Below are 20,194 nucleotides of genomic sequence, written 5' to 3'. Positions count from 1 at the left end.
GCGCCGCCTGCCTGTCACTGGATCCGGTGATTCCAGGTGGCGATTCCGGTAGCCATGGTTGCTATTGAATCGAAGGTGGAGGAAGGTGGCGATTCCGGTAGCCATGGTTGCTATTGAATCGAAGGTGGAGGAAGGTACTGACTCTTCAACATTTTTTATTGCAGCACGCTCACCTCTTCACTCTTGAACATGGCTTGGAGATACATCAAGATGGGGATGTGTGGTACGTCTACCGCAAACCGTCGGGAAGAGGAAGAACTCAAAGCCACCGCTGTTGCAGTGGCATTGGGAGTAGGCAATAAACGGCGGTGGGGACGATCTTTTTTTGTCATGCTGTGAAGAATCGAAAAAGAGAAGAGGTGAACGAACAAATCATGCGAGATTACTTCAATGAGAATGCATTGTTCGGCGAGGAAGATTTCAGGCGCATGTATCATCAACCATCACATATGAATTCATTTTACTATGTGAAAATGTTGGTTCAACATGTCGGCATAGGTTTCCTAAAGCATTGCACATGTACACTTTGTAGGTTCAAAATGCGGAAGTCTTTGTTTCTATGCATTGTTGATGATGTCACAAGAAGAAAACAAGTATTTCAAGCAAAAACGAAATGCAGCAAAGAAGTTAGGTTTCACTCCAATTCACAAGTGCTTAATTGCAATGAGAATGTTAGCGTATGGCGGCGCTGCAGATGCATTAGATGACACATACAAAATGGCAGAGACAACCGTTCTCGAGACCCTCATGCACTTTGTCAACACTGTCAATGATGTATATGGTGATGAGTACTGTTCTGTTTTTCCACTCTCATTCCTCCTTTCAACAATAGAAAAAAAAACCACAGAATTTATTAACAGCCTTTTGTATGGTGAGCCACCGGTTAGATATCGCAATCTAACTTCTTGAAGTAGGGAAATCAATGTTCTCCACAAAATATTCATGCAATCTTTGATAATAACCTCCACTAGATTGATTGGTTCCTACATATGTAAACGTAATAAGTTTACTAACATCACAACTATCAAATCTTTAAAATTTATCAAGTGAAGGGGACACACCAGTAATTGGGTCTTTGCTCACATTCAGGAAGGCCGAACAAATAATTCTATCTTCCTCTTTGCTAAATGATTTACCTCTTTGTGATACCCTCTTGTCATTTCCTCTGGCAGTCTTATTACCTTTCCCTCCTCTTTTGGACTGACCAGGAATGTTTACTGCTACTGCTTGTACAATTACCTCGGCATTTTCATTGCTGGCGTCCACAGGTACAGCTACAGCTTCAGGTCTGGGAGGTTCAAATGACATTTGATGCCGCATGGCTTCCTGCAACTATTGCGTTTAACAGTCAAAAGTCCAATAAAAGTATTTAGTCCGGCCCTGCCAAATTGCGTTGTTCAAATCATCATCAACTTACTTGATGAGTTGTAGCTTGCTCAATCTCAGCCAATGATGCAGACAAAGGGAACTCCCATTCTTGGGAGTCAGGGTATGCCTGACTGGTAGCACCAGTGAATCCATAATTCAAGTTGTGTTCCATCCTGCAGGAGTTTAACTTTATAAGCAAAACACGCTTCATTCATGACAAACTGTTCCATATACAATAAGGCTATAATAATTAGGATAATTCATTGATACAAGCAAACATAAATTGAGTCACAACTGAATCATGCATGCCATTTATTTGGTAGAAACATTGCTAGTTCGTGAAACTAAACTTGCATGCTCGGCAACAATTGGGAACATAACACAAATACTCTAGAAAGTGCCAGCACAATTGTTGAAACTAAGCACGCGATACATGAGCTTGTTCGTGAACAGATCAACGAGCTGCTTGGAGATCTGTTGCATTTTGTGAATAGCTGTTTCCGCGACATCCTCGGCCTTGCTCATCTAGATCGATTAAAAAAATTAGCTACAGCGAAGAACTCAGCTTTGCAACCACGAGGCCAACAACGCCAACCTACTCGCGCAAGATCCGGCCGCTGTGAGCATGGATCTGCATACAAACCACCATTGTACGGATAAGCTAACAACGGGCCGCTTCAACAAATCGATCGATTCGATAACAGGGAGGGGTGGAGGGCAAGGGGAAGAGCGGAAGGGGGACGGACCTCGTTGTCGGAGTCCCTGGAGGTGACCGCGCCGCCGAGGAGCTCGTTGTCCGCCGCCGCTGTACGACCCCAAACCGGCGAGTTCTCCCCTGCCGCACGGCTTTCTCTCTCCCTAGAAACTTACCGTTGCGCGCGCCGTGGATGGCTCTCGCGGATAGAGCACGCATTTTGGCTTCTCTCTCCTCGCCTGCAAAATGCCGGTCCCTTTTGCCCGCTTTGTTGGACAAGGTTAAATGCTGCTACAGTGCTGTGCGGGAGCTATTTTGCCTTTTGCCTTCTTGTTTAGCTGCGCTGTTGGAGTCAGCCTAGGCCCTGTTTGGTTGGTAGTAGTACTAGTAGCACAAAAAATTTGACTAATAATTAGGGGTACTAAATAAAGTCAATTCGCAAAATTAACTCCACAGCCCTGTTCTACTTCACGAGACGAACCTAATGAGGCCTTTGACCGCGCGATTAGAGGTTGGTTACTGTAGCATCACTGTAGCCAATCATTGATTAATTACTGTCATTAGATTCGTCGTGAAAAGTTACACCCATCCGTGAAAAGGTTTTGCAAATAAACTTCGTTTAGTACTCCATGCATGCGAGATTCTTTTTTCGGGAATGGTGTGCTATGATATGTTAAGGGAACCAAACAGGGCCCTAAGGGCAAACCGAGGCCACAGGATTAGCAGCCTTCTACGAAATCCCTCTCGTGCTGCTGCGTCTCCTCCCCCCTCATCTTCTTCTCCAGCGTCCAGGTAAGCCTGCCGCCATCTCTTCCTCCGCATCTTCTTCTTCTCCAAGATTTGGAAGGTCCTTGACTGCACAACAGCAATCCTCTGATTCGTTTTCTCTGAGAATTTCCACTTCCAATCCCAACATCAGTTCAATCCAACAGCTCCACCTACTGTTCTTATCAAGATCCCAAATTTTAGTCGAATTATGCAGGATTAGAAGATAAGATAGTTCCCAATTGCTGACCATGTCTGCGGAATCCATCTTATTGGCGTTGACGTTGCAGTTAGGCCATGGCGTCCACCGTCTCCTTCTCCCCTTCCAACGTGCAGATGTTCCAGGGTAGGAGCTGCCACGGTCACTCAGCATTCGGGAGCTGCTTCGCTGTTCCAAGAGCCGGGCCAAGGCTGCGTTCCACGGCCGTCAGGGTCAGCAGCGAGCAGGAGGCTGCGGCGGCCGTAAGGGCCCCGTCAGGGAGGACTATCGAGGAGTGCGAGGCCGACGCCGTCGCTGGGAAATTCCCTGCTCCTCCGCCCTTGGTTAGACCAAAGGCTCCTGAAGGAACACCGGAGATCAGGCCCCTTGTATGCACTCACTGGATATCCGGTGTCAATTATGCATTTATATGCTTTTAAGTGTAATTGCAAAATTCTGAATTGTAGAGTTCCTTTCCCACGAATTTCTCAGGACATGACAAAGCGCCCACGTCGCAACCGGAAGTCGCCTGCTCTTAGGGCTGCATTCCAGGAGACGAGCATCTCACCTGCCAATTTTGTGCTCCCATTGTTTATCCATGAAGGTTGGTAGTGGAATGCGCTGACAAGAGTGTTGGGCACGAGATATTTTGATATATGTAGTTTGCTCGGTGATGATCTGCAGGAGAAGATGATGCTCCTATCGGAGCAATGCCAGGGTGCTATAGGCTTGGGTGGAGACATGGGCTTCTTGATGAGGTATTGGGAGTCTTAGTGATTATATCACATCATGAGTGTATATTGTAGTGTTATTTTAGATTGGAGACAGAGAAATATATTTTCTTGGATCCTTAGTATTAACTGTTCAAACTGATGTTCTATGCAGGTTTACAAGGCACGTGATGTTGGTGTTAACAGTTTCGTGCTATTTCCAAAAGTTCCCGATGCATTGAAGGTATGTTAACTAGTATAACAAATCATCTTTTTTTGTCTTGGTGTGGCTCACTCTTCTTTTCCTCTAGACTCCAACAGGTGATGAAGCATACAATGATAATGGACTGGTTCCACGTACAATCCGCTTGCTTAAAGACAAATTCCCTGATATTGTAAGTTTTGTGCCCCCTCATTCAATGTCCAAAGCTTGCATCATTGTTCTTAGTATCTTTCCTCTAAATAATTTTACTGATTTAGGTTATCTACACTGATGTTGCATTGGATCCTTATTCATCTGATGGCCATGATGGTATTGTGAGGGAAGATGGTATGAAAGATGGTCATCCTTTTTTTTTATCTTGCACACATCAGAGAATGAAGCGATATATGATATATGACCATTTTCATCCATTCTCTGCATATCGATCTTGCTATTCCCAAGAAAAAAACTGTAAGGCCAAAAGTAGTTTCACAGATTTGGACTGAAAACTCAGATGATTACAACTGTTCACCTTTTCCTAAAGATGATGTAAACAAATAATTTCCATTTCTTCATAAATTGTCCACAGTAAGCATTCTGGCAGAGTTACCTTCTATCTGGGAGTCCTAAAAAATACAGTGTTTATAATTTTGGTTGGCTAGAAGTTAGTTTGAACCATTTTTTTTTTGCTCTGTTTCCCTAGCTAAACTGCTCATCACTGCTCTTAGTGTTCAATCAGTGAGTTCAATGTTTCCCTTTCATGGAGTAACGGCTGAGAAGCACATTAGTCAAGATGTCAATTTGGCTTTTACACTATGTTGGACGATGATGCTTGATTTTATTTTTAATTAAGCACTTTAAAGAAGTAATCTGTTTTTTTTTATCTGGACCAGATAGCAGTCATAAGAATCTCCAAAAATAACTTCTTTGTTCCTGCTAATCATTGACTTGTTTCTGTCTTGCATCAGGAGTAATTATGAATGATGAAACAGTTTATCAGTTGTGCAAGCAAGCTGTTTCACAGGTCAAACTCGTCTCTCGATATTCTGATAATGGCCTAACTGCATTATTTTTTTTTCTAAAAAATTGCTTCCCTAAATAAATAGGCTCGTGCTGGTGCTGATGTTGTCAGCCCTAGTGACATGATGGATGGCCGTGTTGGAGCACTTCGTGCTGCTCTTGATGCTGAGGGTTTCCATGATGTCTCCATTATGTCCTACACAGCAAAGTTTGTATCTATGGTGTTCATATCGCCATATCAATTCCATGCCCCATATTGCCATCCTGCTACATCTGTAATGTCTGTTTTTGCAGGTATTCCAGTTCATTTTATGGCCCATTCAGAGAAGCTTTAGATTCAAATCCAAGATTTGGAGATAAGAAAACGTATGAAACTGACACCAAAGATACTATTTCCATCTAATTAACAATCTATTGGCTTGATATCTAAATGTCTGCTTTCTCTTCATTGTGAAGTTATCAGATGAACCCAGCCAACTACAGAGAAGCCCTCATAGAAACTGCAGCAGATGAGGCAGAAGGAGCTGACATTCTTCTAGTAATGCTCCTCTATATAAAACAGTGGCTTGTTATGAAGATGGAATGTTTATGTGTTGGTCTAAAACCACGGTCCTCATTTGACAGGTAAAACCAGGATTACCATACTTGGATATCATCCGACTTCTTCGGGATAATTCAGCGCTGCCCATTGCTGCTTACCAGGTTAGTTCATTGTGTAACTAAGTCTACTGTGCAATTTTCCCTTCTATTTGAACAAAAAGTTCACGTTCCTTGTTTGGAGTCAACCAGCAGTGCCAATTCCACTGGTCTATATTCAATTGCCTGTTGCATCGACGCTCTACTAGTACTACATATAAGAATGCAGCGTTTCCATTTGCTGGACACCTCAGTGGTTAACCTTTTTTTTAAAATAAAAAAAGTCTTGCTGGTTCATCCTATCTTCATTTCCGAAGAAGCTTTCTTTTTTTGTCCAGATCACATTATTCATAAATTATTCGATGCTTACTTTTAGCACCATCAGTAGCTCAAAACAATACTTTAAGCACAATCAGTTTTACTTGGAGCATGGTCACTTCTTGATCATTGCGGCTTGCTATGTTGTGGCCCTGCCTATGCCTGATCCTTATTTTGTTTTACTTCCCATGAATTTTGTTCAGTTCCGTGCTTACAGTTGCATTTAACTCAACTGAAATGTTTTGCTGACACCGACGTATGCACGAGCCTACTTACTAATCTCCCGGCCCTTGTTCAGGTCTCGGGCGAGTACTCGATGATCAAAGCCGGCGGGGCGCTGGGCATGATCGACGAGCAGAAGGTGATGATGGAGTCGCTCATGTGCCTTCGGCGTGCCGGCGCTGACGTCATCCTGACCTACTTCGCCCGTCAGGCCGCGGGCGTCCTGTGCGGCATGGGATCCAAGTAGGTCAACCCTGGAGAAAGGCTGCGGAGTGTCACGCGACATGATGAGTTTTGAGTTGAGCTGAAGCTCGTCCTGTACCCCCCAACTGGTTGCTAGTATTAGCCCGCAAATATCGTGCTGAGGATGCTTTGTACTCGGATTACCTGAGGCCTCGAACAAGTAGGGTACACACGTGAATGATCTGCGTCAGAAATAGTCGTGCAAACACTGTCAAGTTCTTCTCTTTTGTTTTTTTTTTAAAAAATCAGAGTTGCATTTTGGCAATACAGAATAACAGAATAAGGCACTGTTTAGTTCGCGAAATTTTTTGAGTTTGGGTACTGTAACACTTTCATTGTTATTTAGAAATTAATATTCAATCATGAACTAATTAGCCTTAAAATACCCCATGTGGAAAAAGATCGTAGATTATAAATATAAACTTGACAACCCAAACCTTTTTTGTGGGTCTGATCTTGGGGCTTCTCCTTTTTGGAAGGGTGTGCTCTGGGCTAAACAAGCAGCCCAAATGGGGTTCAAGTGGTCTGTGGGTGATGGTAGAAGGATCAGGTATTGGGAGGATCATTGGTTCGGTAATTCTAGCCTCGCTATTCAATTTTGGCCGCTATATGTGTTAATCAATTAGCAAGGTAAAACTATTGTTGAAGCCTGGGATGGTGAAACTTTAAAGTCCTCCTTCAGGAGGACTGTCTCACCTTTATTTGATGGAGATGTGGAATGATATTTTATTTATTGCTGAAGACATTTCTTTTTCAAATGAACCTGATTCAGTTGTGTGGGAGTTCACTTCCAATGGTGTTTACTCTGTGCAATCTTTGTATGCAGTGGTTAGTTTTAGAGGTGTTAAACCATTGTACCCCCAGCTATTTGGGATTTGTGCATTCCTCCTAGAGCGCAGGTTTTTTTGTGGCTGCTAAGCAACAATAAGCTTCTTACTAGGGATAACCTGTTGCAGAGGAGGGAAGTGGGTGATAAAACCTGTCTTTTGCACTGAATCTGAGAGTATCTTCCATTTGTTCTTTGATTGTTGTGTAGCCAATTCTATGTGGGAGTGGTGTTCTTCTATCTTTGGTATCCAGTTGACTGGAGGGTTTGAAAATGTAGCCAAGTGGTGGTTAAGTAGGAAGAAACATGCTGTGTTAAATATTTGCACTTCTGCCATTCTATGGTGTATTTGGAAATTAAGGAATGCTTTTTGTTTTTAAGGGGAGAAGTGGTCAGATGTGAGGAAGCTGATGCACAAAACTATGGCTGCGCTGAGAAGATGGCAGGGCTATGCAAGGAAGAAAACGTTTGCCAGCTGGAGGAAGTCGTCGCACAACTGGAGGCAAAAACCAAAGAACCATTAAGGATCATACGGGAGTCGCGGTGGTCAAGTACTGCTCCGCCTACAACGAGCTAGGAGCCGCAGCTGGAAACTTAAATTTCATCAAGTTCTAGCGCTCTTCAGTCTGATCTTCAGTTGCTTGATCGTCATTTACCTGCCTTAGTTACTGGTTCAGTGGCCTGAGCGCCTTTGTTTTTTTTTCTTTGGCGGGCGCGCCTCGAATACGCCTAAACTTACACCTGGTTACTTTTTTCTCCTATGGATTAAAACAGGGAAACCCTCTTCTCTAAAAAAAATTAGGCTTAAAAGATTCGTCTCGTCATTTATAGCTAAACTTTGTAATTAGTTATATTTTTCAACTACATTTAATGCTCCATGCAATTGTCCAAAGATTCGATGTGATGGGTACTGTAGAAATTTTTTTGGAAACTAAACAGAGACTATCAGAACTGAGGATCTAGTACGCAACACTCCATTGGGTTAAATGGTGCATGTTTTCGTTTTGAAAAATTGGTGTTTGTGGATCAGGCAACCATGTAGGTCCATGTAGGTTGAACAAGAACGAGCGCACATTCATGGCGTCCCACGTGACCCCCAAGGATGGATTCAGATCGGATACGGATGAAATTGGATCCGAATGTCATTTTTTACTATATTTTAATCCGGATACGAATGCGGATACGGATCTCATCGGATACGAATACAAAACTGTCGGGTGCCACAATTAGGGACACCCTAATTGGAGTACTAAAACCACTTTCGAAAACACAAACACATGTTAAGGCAACTGGGCCCACAAAGGCCCCCGACCTCCTTCCAAATCTGGAAGAGAGGAAAGGACTCAAAGAAGCCCAGCATGTGGCCCATTCGCACCCCTCTCAGGCCCACCGAACAATCTCCGCCCCGCTCGAGGGTAGCGAATCTACCCCCGGGCGGGTCACTCATCTCCGCCTCGCTCGAGGGCTCCCCTCGGACCCTCGACCGCGCAATCGCATTTCCGCCTCGCTCGAGGACAGCGGACCTGCCCTCGAGCGGGTGGCCAGTCTCCGCCTCGCTCGAGGACAGCGGACCTGCCCTCGAGCGGGTGGCCAATCTCCGCCTCGCTCGAGGCCATCTCTCGGCACAAGGGACAAGTGGCCCCGCCGCCCAACCGACCGCCGTACAAAGGCATTAAAGGCCAGCTACTCCGCCACGGCTCAAAGGACGGGCGGCGTCAGACTGCCACTCCCGCAGTGGATGTGACCGGCGTCCCGTCCACTGACCCCGGTCACCGCTCTGCCACCCCAGCCGCTATAGCAGCACTGTGGAGCATTCAACGCGGTACAAGACAAGTTGGCGCCGCCCCCGTTACTGTCACGCCGACATCAACCATCCGAACACACCTCCCCCTGGGGAAGGGGTCTGGCGATGTCACGTGCCCTTCCGGGAGGGGCACTCCGCATGCGCGGACGGTCCCGGACCTCCCTCTTGTGGGGTCCGGGACTTCCACGCGCCCCCGGACCTTCTAGTGCGCACGCTCGCACCCCGACCAGGGGGTCCGGGACCGTCCCACGCCATTACTACCGCTGGGACTCTGCAGGACGGCCGCCGCCATCTCCACGAGACCAAGGACGGAGCCCAGGATGACAGCGACGTGCGTCGCCTTCCCACAGTACACTTCCTACAGTGCTCGACCACTGTACCCGCGATTCAGGGGAAAACGACGACTTCCGCGCCCCTACACTCATGTACGCCGCCCCTTCTTACAACTATAAAAGGAGAGGGTGGGCTTCCTTTTGGAGGGGCTGATCGACTCTCTCCAATCAAAGGTTGGAAGTAAGTTCTCTGAACTCCCCCTCAGAGGACTCTCAGCACGACTGAGCACTCATCTCAACCAACTCCACCTCTAGCAGAGACTTGGGAGCTTCTCTCCCTCTCTCGCCTTGCTTGTATCCCCTACTACGAGCACTTCGGGTGCAAGATAATACAGTGCCCTCGCACACCCCCTTTGCTGGACGTACGGCCCCGCGGCCGGAACCAGGATAAAACCGTGCGTTACTGTGATTGCCTCTTGCATCATCATCTGGGACGAGGAAACACGCAGCATTTACTAGTTGGGATTCAGGCCCCACGGGTCAGAACGCCGATAGTTGGCGCGCCAGGTAGGGGCGCTGCGTGACTTTTTCTCTCTTTTTCCCACTTGATCTCCAGGAATGGCGAGCAGATCGAACCCATACCCTATGGGTGTTTCGGATCCGTTTCCAGCGGGACGCGCGATCTCGTTCGGGAGTCTCGAGTTCAGGACAACCGGCAACGGTTACCTCATGCAGCTCCTCTCCTCCGAACGCAACCTCATCACTCCGACTTCGCCAGCCCGGCGCAACAGGCGCTCGGGTCAGCGTTCGCGACAAGCACGCGCGGAGCGGCGTCGTGCGGCACGCCACAGCTCCCCCACGTGGGTCGAGGCTGGCGTGTCGCAACTCAGCATCACGACCAATGGGGCAACCGTTTCGCCATCGCGTGCCTCGGCGTCATCTGCGCCGGCACCATCGCCTGCGGCAACACTAGTGCCTCCCAGGGGGGACTCGACTTCGGCGTCGCCATTCCCCTTCGGGATGCGCAACGCTGCCGCCCACGCCTCGTCAACCATCGCTGACTTCAACGAGCGTGGGGATCTGCCGGGTTATCATCTTCGGTCGATTCGCAGCCCCATCGCGTCATCTCCTGACGAATCCTACCCCGAGACGGCGAGCTCGATCGCCGACGACATCGACTTCTTCATGACCAACTTTGTAGCCAAGGAGGCCGAGGACTACTCCGGGGCCCGCGACCCCGACGCTCTCCGCGCGTTCCAGCTGGCGACGGCCTACTGCCTCACCTGCTCCGAAGACTCCAGCGAGGGGGATTTCGATCCTTCCCGGGAGTGCTTCATGGTGGACCTTGCGGACGAGCAAAATGACAACGCCCCAGGCAACGACGGGGAAGCCGGGGCGGACGCGCGGGCAAAGCAACCAGCGAACCCGCCTGAAGCGCCTTCCTCGTCAAGCTCGGCGGCGCGACAGGCCCAGCTGGCGCAGCTCAAAGAGCTTCAAGCCAAGCTCGACGAGCAGCGTCAACAAACCCAGGAGCTACGCGCCGCACTCGAGCAGCAGCGTGCCGTGCCTGGTGCACACGCCCAGGCGGCGGGACGTGTTGCCCGGGAGCGCATCCTGGCCGACGACAACGTCGACAAATCTCCGTAACTGAAGACGGCGGGCGAGAAGCTCGTCGCTGCGGCTTACCTACTCCAAGCTATGCCCGAGCCATCGACACCTTCGGGCCGCAACCTGCGCCGCGAGGCACAGGAGCTCATCGAGCAAGCTGCCGTGCAGCAGGCCGAGAGTTCTTCGTCTCGCATGCGCTCGAAGGCCCCGGAGCAGTGTGACGGGACTGCGCACCAGGACCGTGAGGTCTCCGTGCACACACCCCCAGCGGCGAAGGGCAAAGCAGCCGTAGCGCCCGGCGCGAGGACACCCTCGGTGCACGAGCGCATCGGGAGAGTTCCCGTAAGGGAGCGAATCCGTGACACTCGCGGGCACGCTGGCGACGGCGACGCCCGCAACGTCATCGACGGCAGGAGGTACACCCCTCGACGGGGTGGACGCTTCGACCCCGAGCACGACAGGGGTGAGTCACCAGAGCCTCCGGGCACCCGGGTGTTCAGCCGGGAGATTCGAACCGCGCCTTTTCCCCCGCGCTTCCGACAACCCAACACCCTCGTCAAATACTCGGGCGAGACTGATCCTGCAGTCTGGCTTAACGACTACCGCCTAGCATGCCAGCTAGGCGGCGCGACGGAGGACGCGGCCATCATCCGCAACCTTCCTCTCCATCTTGCTGACGCCACACGAACGTGGCTCGAGCACCTGCCCGCGGATCAGATCCACAACTGGGTCGATTTTGTCCACATCTTCGTGGGCAATTTCCAGGGCACGTATGTTCGCCCTGGGAACTCTTGGGACCTCAAAGGGTGTCGCCAAAAGCCCCGCGAGTCCCTGCGTGACTACGTGCGACGCTTCTCCAAGCAGTGCACCGAGCTCCCCAGCGTCACCCACGTCGAGGTCATTAACGCTTTCCTCGAGGGTACGACGTGCAGGAACTTGGTGCATGAGCTTGCGAGAAGCCGACCCGTTAACACCAATGAGTTGTTCGACGCTGCCACCAACTACGCCGCCGGCGAGGAAGCGGTTGGTGCCATCTTCGACGACAAATCGAGCAAGCGCAAAGACGATGCGCCTGCGGAGGGCGGCAGCGTCAAACCCAATGCCCCCGCCAAGAAACTGAAGCGGGGGAAGAAGGGAAAGAAGCCGGTCCCACCAAGCCAGCGCGGGTCAAGACAGGCAGGGGACTCCGAGGAGGCCTTTGCAGCTGCCCCAGACCGCAAGGGACCTCGAGGCCCCCCTCGAGGCGGTGGTGGCCAGTTCGACGACATGCTTAAGAAGCCGTGTCCTTACCACAAGGGCCCGGTCAACCATACCCTCGAGCAGTGCGAGATGCTCAAGAAATACTACAACCGCATCGCGCATCGCGACGAGGACAAGAAGAAGGATGCTGGTGACAAAGGTGGAGATGACGAGTTCCCCCCAGTGGAGAACGCCTTCTTCATCTTTGGAGGAACAACGACGAATATGACTTCTTGGCAGCGCAAGCGTGAGCGCCGCGAAGTCTTTTCCGTTACCAAAGCCACGCCATCCTACCTCGACTGGTCGAAGGATACCATCGCCTTTGGCCGCGAGGACCACCCCGACTACGTCCCGCATCCGGGACGGTATCCGCTCGTTGTCGATCCCATCATCGGCAACACTCGCTTCTCCAAGGTGCTCATGGACGGAGGCAGCAGCCTCAACATCATGTACGCCCCTACCTTGGAGCTCATGGGGATCGGACTGGACAAGCTTCGCCCCAGCAAGTCGCCATTCCATGGCGTTGCGCTGGGGAAGCGAGTCCAACCCCTCGGCCAGATCGATCTGCCTGTATGCTTCGGCACAGCCGCCAACTTCCGCAAGGAGGTTCTTACTTTCGAGGTGGTGGGATTTCGAGGGTCCTATCATGCCATCCTTGGTCGTCCTTGCTACGCCAAGTTTATGGCTGTCCCCAACTACACCTACCTCAAGCTCAAAATGTCGGGTCCGAAGGGCGTCATCACCATCGGCTCTTCGTTCGAGCACGCCTACGAGTGCGACGTCGAGTGCGTTGAGCGTGCGGAAGCTCAAGCGGAGGACGAGGTCCTCGCAGCCACCCTCAACAAAATGGCGAGCGAGGCCTTAGACTCCACGCACCGACACGCCGGGAGCTTCGAGCCCGCCGAGGGTATCAAGAAAGTACCCCTCGACCCAAGCCACTCCGACGACAAGGTGTTGCAGATCAGCGCCACCCTCGACGACAAATAGGAAGTGGTGCTCGTCGATTTCCTCCGCGCCAACGCAGATATCTTTGAGTGGAGCCCCTCGGACATGCCTGGCATACCGAGGGAGGTCGCCGAGCACTCTCTTGATGTCCGACCCAACTCCAAGCCGGTGAAGCAGCGCCTAAGACGCTTCGACGAGCTCAAGCGCCGGGCGATCGGCGAGGAGTTGCAGAAACTTCTGGCGGCCGGATTCATCAAAGAGGTATTCCATCCCGAGTGGCTAGCTAATCCAGTATTAGTGAAGAAAAAGAGTGAAAACTGGAGGATGTGTGTGGACTACACTAGTCTAAATAAGACATGTCCGAAGGTTCCCTTTCCCTTGCCACGAATTGATCAGATTGTAGATACTACTGCGGGATGTGAGCTCTTATCCTTTCTTGATGCTTACTCCGGTTACCACCAAATCAAGATGAAAGAGTCCGACCAGCTCGCGACTTCTTTTATCACACCTTTTGGCATGTACTGCTACTTTACGATGCCCTTTGGCCTCAGAAACGCCGGAGCTACCTATCAACGGTGTATGCTCCACGTTTTCGGAGACCATCTCGGGCGGAGCGTAGAGGCATATGTCGATGACATCGTTGTAAAATCCAGGAAGGCGGATGACCTGGTTGCCGATCTCAGGATCGCATTCGATTGCCTACGGGCCAAAGGGGTAAAACTTAACCCCGAGAAGTGCGTATTCGGGGTGCCTCGAGGCATGCTCTTGGGTTTCATTGTCTCCCAGTGGGGCATCGAACCCAACCCTGACAAAGTCTCGGCCATCACTCGGATGGGACCGATCCGAGACTTGAAGGGGGTACAGAGGGTCATAGGATGCCTAGAGTCCCTTAGCCGTTTCATCTCGCGTCTCGGCGAGAAAGGCTTACCCCTGTATCGACTCTTGAGGAAAACCGAGCACTTCACGTGAACCCCCGAAGCTCAAGAAGCCCTCGAAAGGCTGAAGGCATCGCTCACTTATGCTCCCATTCTTACGCCACCTACGGACGGCGAGCCCCTCTATCTGTACGTAGCTGCGACGACCCAAGTGGTCAGCGCGGTGATCGTGGTTGAAAGACAAGAGGAGGGTCAGGCTCTGCCCGTCCAGCGGCCGGTGTACTATATCAGCGAGGTGTTGTCCGAAACCAAGACACGCTATCCGCAGATTCAGAAGCTGCTCTACACAGTAGTGCTAGCTCGACGCAAGTTGCGCCACTACTTCGAGGCTCACCCCGTCACCGTTGTCTCGTCTTTCCCCTTGGGAGAGATAGCCCGCAACCGGGAAGCCGAGGGTAGAATTGCCAAATGGTCTGTGGAGCTGATGGGAGAGACCCTCGCTTACGCCCCCCGCAGAGCGATCAAGTCCCAAATCTTGGCTGACTTCATGGCTGAGTGGACGGACACTCAGCTACCCCCGGCACAAATCCAGGGCGAATGCTGGATTATGTACTTCGACGGGTCGGTGATGAAAACTGGCGCCGGTGCCGGCCTCCTATTCATCTCACCCCTCGGAGAACACATACGGTACGTGATCCGCTTGCATTTCCCTGCTTCGAACAATATGGCGGAGTATGAGGCCCTCCTCGGTGGCCTCCGCATCGCCATCGAGCTCGGCGTCAAACGCCTCGACGCGCGCGGTGACTCTCAGCTTGTCGTCGACCAAGTAATGAAAGATTCCAGCTGTCACGACCCGAAGATGGAGGCATACTGCAACGCGGTGCGCCGCCTCGAAGACAAATTCGACGGTCTCGAGCTCAATCATGTCCTGCGCAAGTACAACGAGGATGCCGACGAACTGGCCAAGATAGCCTCGGGGCGGACCACTGTCCCCCCGAATATCTTCGCCCGCGACATCGCCAAGCCCTCCGCCGAATTCAAGGACCCGCCAGAGCCGGGCCCCTCGTCCACCGGGTCCCCCGGCGGGAACCCCCCGGCGGACGGGGTCGAGCCCATGGACATTGACTTTGGGACCACCTCCGCGGACGAGGCCGAAGCAATGGAAGTCGACGAGGCCCCCACCTCGCGAGACTGGCGCGTCCAGTACCTTGACTGGATGATTCGAGGGATCTTACCCTCGAACCGTGCTCAGGCACGGCGCCTCGCCAGGAGGGCCAAGTCCTTCGCTCTAATCGACAATGAGCTACACAAGCGCAGTCCCTCGGGCGTCTTGCAGCGATGCATCCCCCTCCCCGAGGGCAAGGAGCTGATCCGCGATATCCACGCTGGCATCTGCGGCCATCACGCCGCGCCACGTACCCTCGTGGGCAACGCGTTTCGGCAAGGATTTTACTGGCCCACCGCGGTCGCCGACGCCACCGACGTCGTGCGGACCTGCGAGGGTTGCCAGTTCTATGCTCGAAAAACACATCTTCCGGCCCATGCTCTGCAGACCATCCCCATCACGTGGCCGTTCGCCGTGTGGGGGCTGGACCTCGTCGGTCCGCTGAAGAAGGCGCCCGGGGGCTTCACCCACTTGCTGGTGGCGGTCGACAAGTTCTCCAAATGGATCGAGGCTCGACCCATCGGCAAGATCAAATAGGAGCAAGCAGTCCAATTCTTCACCGACATCGTCTTCAGGTTCGGGGTCCCGAACTCGATCATCACCGACAACGGCACCCAGTTCACAGGCAAGAAGTTCTTGGCGTTCTGTGACAGCTTCCACATACGTGTGGACTGGTCGGCTGTGGCACACCCACAGACGAACGGGCAAGTGGAGCGTGCCAACGGCATGATCCTCCAAGGACTAAAGCCAAGAATCTTCAACAAGCTGAACAAGTTCGGCCGGAGGTGGCTCACGGAGCTACCCTCGGTCATCTGGAGCCTGAGGACGACCCCGAGCAGAGCCACGGGCTTTTCTCCGTTCTTCCTGGTCCATGGTGCCGAGGCTATCCTCCCCACTGACTTGGAGTACGGATCGCCGAGGCTCAAGGCATATCAAGAGCAACGAAACCAGCGAGCTCGCGAAGACTCGCTGGACCAAGTGGACGAGGCTCGAGACATGGCGCTCCTCCACTCTGCGCGCTACCAGCAGTCCTTGCGAAGGTATCAAGCGCAGAGGGTCCGGCGCCGAGACCTCAACGAAGGGGACTTGGTGCTAAGGCTTCGACAAGACAACAGGGGCCGCCACAAGCTCTCACCTCCATGGGAAGGACCGTACATAATCGCCAAGGTGCTCAAGCCCAGCACGTACAAGCTGGCCAACGAAAAAGGCGAAGTCCTCACCAACGCTTGGAATATACAACAGCTACGTCGCTTTTATCCTTAGCATTTCAAGCTATTTGTATATTGTTCGTACTCGCATTTTCAATTTCCCGAAATAATAAGGAAGTACGCTTTACTTATTGCTTTTTGGGAACATTCCCGACCCTCGAGGGCTCGGGCGCGCACGAACATCGAGGTATGCTCGGCTTTACCCTCGGCAAAACCGAGCCTCCCTCGGGGGCTACTACGGGGGGAACCCCCGAACGTCCCCAAAAAGTCGCCAATGTTTTTTCGAAATATCTCCGTCTCGACCCTAAGCTTCTCGTATCCTTGGAAAAAACGGACGCGAGGCATAAGCAACTACGGTACGGGGCTGGCCGAGTCGTGGGGCCGCCTACGCCTCCGGGATACGGCACCCCCCTCACCACCCTACGCCTACGTTGCTTATGAACGCGAACTTCCTCGCAGATGTTTATCTAAGTCGCATACGAAGAACACGGAAGTAAAGTAAAGAAACACAGGCTCGAACACACAAGGCCTCGACGGGCCACACATTCAAATTACAAAAACAAATCTCTTATATTCATAAAGTGCGATTACAAGGCGCGACTATGATAAACACTAATCTATTTACAATGGGCTTCGAGGCCCAACTTTCCTACAGGCATCCATCCCCCCCCCCTGCGGGTCTTCAGGGGCGTCGAATTCAGCGATGGGAGGGATGTCTGCCTCGAGCTTCTCGGCGAGGACGGTGGCGAATTCCTCTGCGGCTGCGTCAGCTTCATCCATGATGACCGACGCGGCGTCCGCATCGGCATCATCGGGAACGACGTACCCCGACGACACCCTCTGGAGATCCATGAGGTAATGCGTCGAGGCCACGGCGAGAGCCCGCAAGACACCGAGGCGGAAGGTACTCTTGGCGTGTTCGGCAATCCGGCCGCCTAGCGCGCGCAGGCGGCTGATCACCGAACTGCCCGAGACGGCGCCCTCCCCCTCGAGCTCTTGACACACGCTCACGGCGGTCTGCTCCAGCTCAGCAAACTCCATCTGTGCCGCCGTGAGCGCGGTGTGGACCGCTTCCTTCGCCGCGGTCTCATCCGCCACCTTTTGCCTCAGCTCTGAGCAAAGGAAATCAACATTAGCCACGAAAGAAAGCAAAACGACGGAAAATCGAAGGTACTCACCCGCCATGTTCTTTTGCGCCTCCTCCCTCTGGGTACGAGCGGCCTCCTCGAGCGAGGAAATGGAGGCTTCCTTTTCCTTAAGGCTAGCCCCCATGTTCTGGAGGGCCACCTCCCTCTCTTCGAGGGCCACACCCTGTTCCTGAAGGGTCCCGGCGAGCGCAACCACGGCCACCTCTTTGTGGAGGAGCTCGGCTTTCTGCTGCTCAAGAGTGGCGCCGAGGCGTTGCAGCTCGGCGCTCTGCGCCTCCGCCTCCCGAGCTCTCTCCTCGAGCGCCGTCCGAAGGCGCTGCAGCTCGGCAGCTTGTGCCTCGGCCTCCTGGGCCTTCTCCTCCGCTGCCGCCCTCTGGACGTCCCGCTCACCAGCAACCCGCGCCAGCTCCTCCTCCAGCGCCCGCTGACGCGCTCCCAGATCGGCCATTTTGGTGTTGGCGTCGATGTTTTTGAGCACTAGCTCGGCGTTGTGTTGCCCGAGCTGGCTCATCTGGGAGTACAGCCGGTTCATCTCGACGCTCTTTTGGCGCGAGATTTCCCTCAGCTGCTGCAAAGGGGGAGGGTGTGGGCGAGGACGCGTAAAAGCTAAAACCGAATCCGAGCAATTTTCGGGGGGAAATATTTACCTGGCTGACCTGGTAATCCGCGTTCTGATGAAGCTGATAAGCGTGGTCGAGGGCCTGCAAGATCTCGCGCCCAACGCCCATCTGCTTGTTCCAGGCCTCCTCCTCCTCCTGCTCCTTGCGAAGGAACTCTGAGGGGACACCGGACGGGACGATAACCCCGAGGTGGCTCCCCTCCGACGCCCCCGCTTCGAGCACGCCCGCGCTGGCCGACGCGAACTCGGCAATATGTGCGGCGGCGCTCGCCGCAGCAGCGGGGTCGATATCCATCGAGTCCCCGTACTCCTCGCTGCTGTCTGGCAGCTCCACCACCGCCGTTGCGCCCCCCTGCGCCGTGGGCACGGGCACTATCGCGGCGGTACCCTCGTCTCGGGCCTCGGTGGGCTCCGAGATGGGGGCTCCTTCTACCGCTGGCGCCTCTTGCGCCATTTCTTCTGCGAGACCCTCGCCCTCGGCCCTCAAAGGCTCGAAGACGGGGGTCTCCTCCGCAGTTTGGCCGGCAGGGTGCTCCTCCGCGCCCCCGGCAGTTTCTCCTCCTATGTCCGGCCGGGCGGCGATATCTGCGTCGCCCTGACCGGCCTCAACATCAATGACCGCTTGGGCGGCGCCACCGGCACCGCCCTGGCCGGTCTCCTCGGCGTCGGCCGCTTGAGCAGCCGCCTCGGCGCCACGGTGGCCGGCGTCACTTTGACCAGCGTCACCCTCCTTCTCCCGGGCTTGCTGCGCCGCCTGGGCCCCTCGGGCCACTGCCTCCTGTAGCCTAGCGGCCGCCGCCTCGAGATCCAAGGCGGGCGGGGGCTGCGGCGCCGTGTGCGGAGTGCTGCGAGCCCCGGTCTTGAGAGCCTTGGCCGGGGCAAGCCGCACTGCATCCTTGGGAACGGCCCCGGGGCTGGAAGTCAAGAGGCACGAGTTGAGCGGGATCGAGAAATTTACCAAGTACATAACAAAAAACAAAATCCAAAATGCTTACCCAGATCGAGCACTCATGCTCCTCTTCCTCGTGGCGCTCTTTCGAGTCTGGGGCATCGGGCTGTCCCTCGAAGACTGCCCCGAGGGCGCCCCCCCCCCTCGTGTCAGCCCGATGGCTCGAGGCTGCCAGCACGGACGACTCCTCTCCCGCCGCGGCCTCGTGGCCGCGGATCAGCACCTGGGGCGCAGGCGGCCCCTCGCCGGTCGCCGGCGAGGATGACCCCCGTATCGCACCCTCGAGGGTGGGATTCGCCGATGACCCCGCTACGGCCCCCGGCTCCTCTGGCGCCACGGTTGCTCCCTCTTCCTCGTCCCACAGGTAGAACGGTAGGGGGCTCGCGCCCTCCCCGTCCCCCCTCGGCGCGCGGTCCTCGGCATCCGAGGCCTCCTCCGAGTCCTCCTCCTCGTCCTCCTCCGAGGACTCAGGTGTGGCGGGTCGCGGCTTCCCCTCCGCACGAGCGAGCTGGCGCGCCTTGTTGTGCGCCGCCTTCCTTTTCCTCTTCCTCTCGGCCTTGGCCTCCACCGCGTCCTTCCGCCTCTTCATCTTCTCCGCGTGGAGGCGATTGATCAGGCGCTGTTCTCAGACCGGAGGCCTCGAGGTGCCGCATCTCAAACCCTGTACAATACACACAGATGGGGTCAGGAAAGGGGAACTACACGATGCACGACGAGTTCGAAGCCAAAACTCACCAGGGAAATATACCCCGGCTCGGGACGCATCTTGATCCTCCAAAGATCCGCGGGATCTTGGGGAAACTCATCCACCGCATACTTCGCCCTTTGGGCGGCGTTGGTGTGGGAGAGAAGCTTGCTCGACGTCCTCGAGCCCTCGACCTTGCTCCCGGGGATGAGCCGGTAAATCGGCAGGGCCCTCTCCACAAGAGGGATCACCCTCTGCCGGTGAAAGTTCGCGATGACGTCCGCCGCTGTCAATCCCTTCCTCGCCAAACGCGCCAGCGCGTCGGTAAGGCCCTCGAGCCTGGCTTGTTGGGCTGGGGGCGACACCCCCCAGTCCCACTTCGCCGGACGCTCCCGAAGAACCTTGTTAGTAAACGCCGGGAGCGCGCCGCTGAAGTTTCGAAGGTAGAACCACCCTCGGCTCCACCCGGAGTTG

The 20,194-nt window shown here is 53.7% G+C and overlaps 2 protein-coding genes across 3 annotated transcripts; one reads left to right on the top strand and one right to left on the bottom strand.

Annotated features, from left to right (window-relative positions):
• Positions 1 to 594: 594 nt before the first annotated feature.
• On the bottom strand, positions 595 to 1,992 carry LOC120671179. The gene is made up of 2 exons (XM_039951457.1): positions 1,418 to 1,992; positions 595 to 1,332 (listed from the first exon to the last, which is right to left on the bottom strand). Exons 1-2 carry the CDS (start codon positions 1,577 to 1,579, stop codon positions 1,033 to 1,035), a joined length of 462 nt encoding a protein of 153 aa, XP_039807391.1. The 5' UTR covers positions 1,580 to 1,992; the 3' UTR covers positions 595 to 1,032.
• A 753-nt stretch (positions 1,993 to 2,745) lies between these two features.
• Positions 2,746 to 6,681, top strand: LOC120668728 (delta-aminolevulinic acid dehydratase, chloroplastic). 2 transcript variants are annotated; one of them, XM_039948485.1, is made up of 13 exons: positions 2,746 to 2,854; positions 3,118 to 3,415; positions 3,519 to 3,630; positions 3,711 to 3,784; positions 3,912 to 3,980; positions 4,048 to 4,131; positions 4,217 to 4,286; positions 4,907 to 4,962; positions 5,045 to 5,166; positions 5,253 to 5,324; positions 5,415 to 5,496; positions 5,583 to 5,660; positions 6,211 to 6,681. In XM_039948485.1, the coding sequence occupies exons 2-13, from the start codon at positions 3,125 to 3,127 to the stop codon at positions 6,379 to 6,381; spliced, it is 1,281 nt and encodes a 426-aa protein (XP_039804419.1). In that variant the 5' UTR covers positions 2,746 to 2,854; positions 3,118 to 3,124; the 3' UTR covers positions 6,382 to 6,681. The 2 variants fall into 2 exon arrangements, with proteins under 2 accessions (XP_039804419.1, XP_039804420.1); XM_039948486.1 differs by lacking the exon at positions 2,746 to 2,854 and having other exon boundaries at positions 2,861 to 3,415.
• The last annotated feature ends 13,513 nt before the right edge of the window (positions 6,682 to 20,194 follow it).

Source organism: Panicum virgatum, chromosome 4N (genome assembly GCF_016808335.1).
Source record: "Panicum virgatum strain AP13 chromosome 4N, P.virgatum_v5, whole genome shotgun sequence".
Classification (NCBI taxonomy): Eukaryota; Viridiplantae; Streptophyta; class Magnoliopsida; order Poales; family Poaceae; genus Panicum; species Panicum virgatum.
This window is presented reverse-complemented; position numbering and strand designations above follow the sequence as displayed.

Excerpts from the sequence above, each read along its gene's own strand:
- LOC120671179 (XM_039951457.1), bottom strand. The coding sequence starts at position 1,579 with ATGAAGCGTGTTTTGCTTATAAAGTTAAACTCCTGCAGGATGGAACAC. Across the intron at positions 1,333-1,417 it reads AGCAAGCTACAACTCATCAA|TTGCAGGAAGCCATGCGGCA; the intron begins GTAAGTTGATGA and ends TAAACGCAATAG.
- LOC120668728 (XM_039948485.1), top strand. The coding sequence starts at position 3,125 with ATGGCGTCCACCGTCTCCTTCTCCCCTTCCAACGTGCAGATGTTCCAG. Across the intron at positions 3,981-4,047 it reads AAGTTCCCGATGCATTGAAG|ACTCCAACAGGTGATGAAGC; the intron begins GTATGTTAACTA and ends CTTTTCCTCTAG. Across the intron at positions 4,963-5,044 it reads GCAAGCAAGCTGTTTCACAG|GCTCGTGCTGGTGCTGATGT; the intron begins GTCAAACTCGTC and ends CTAAATAAATAG.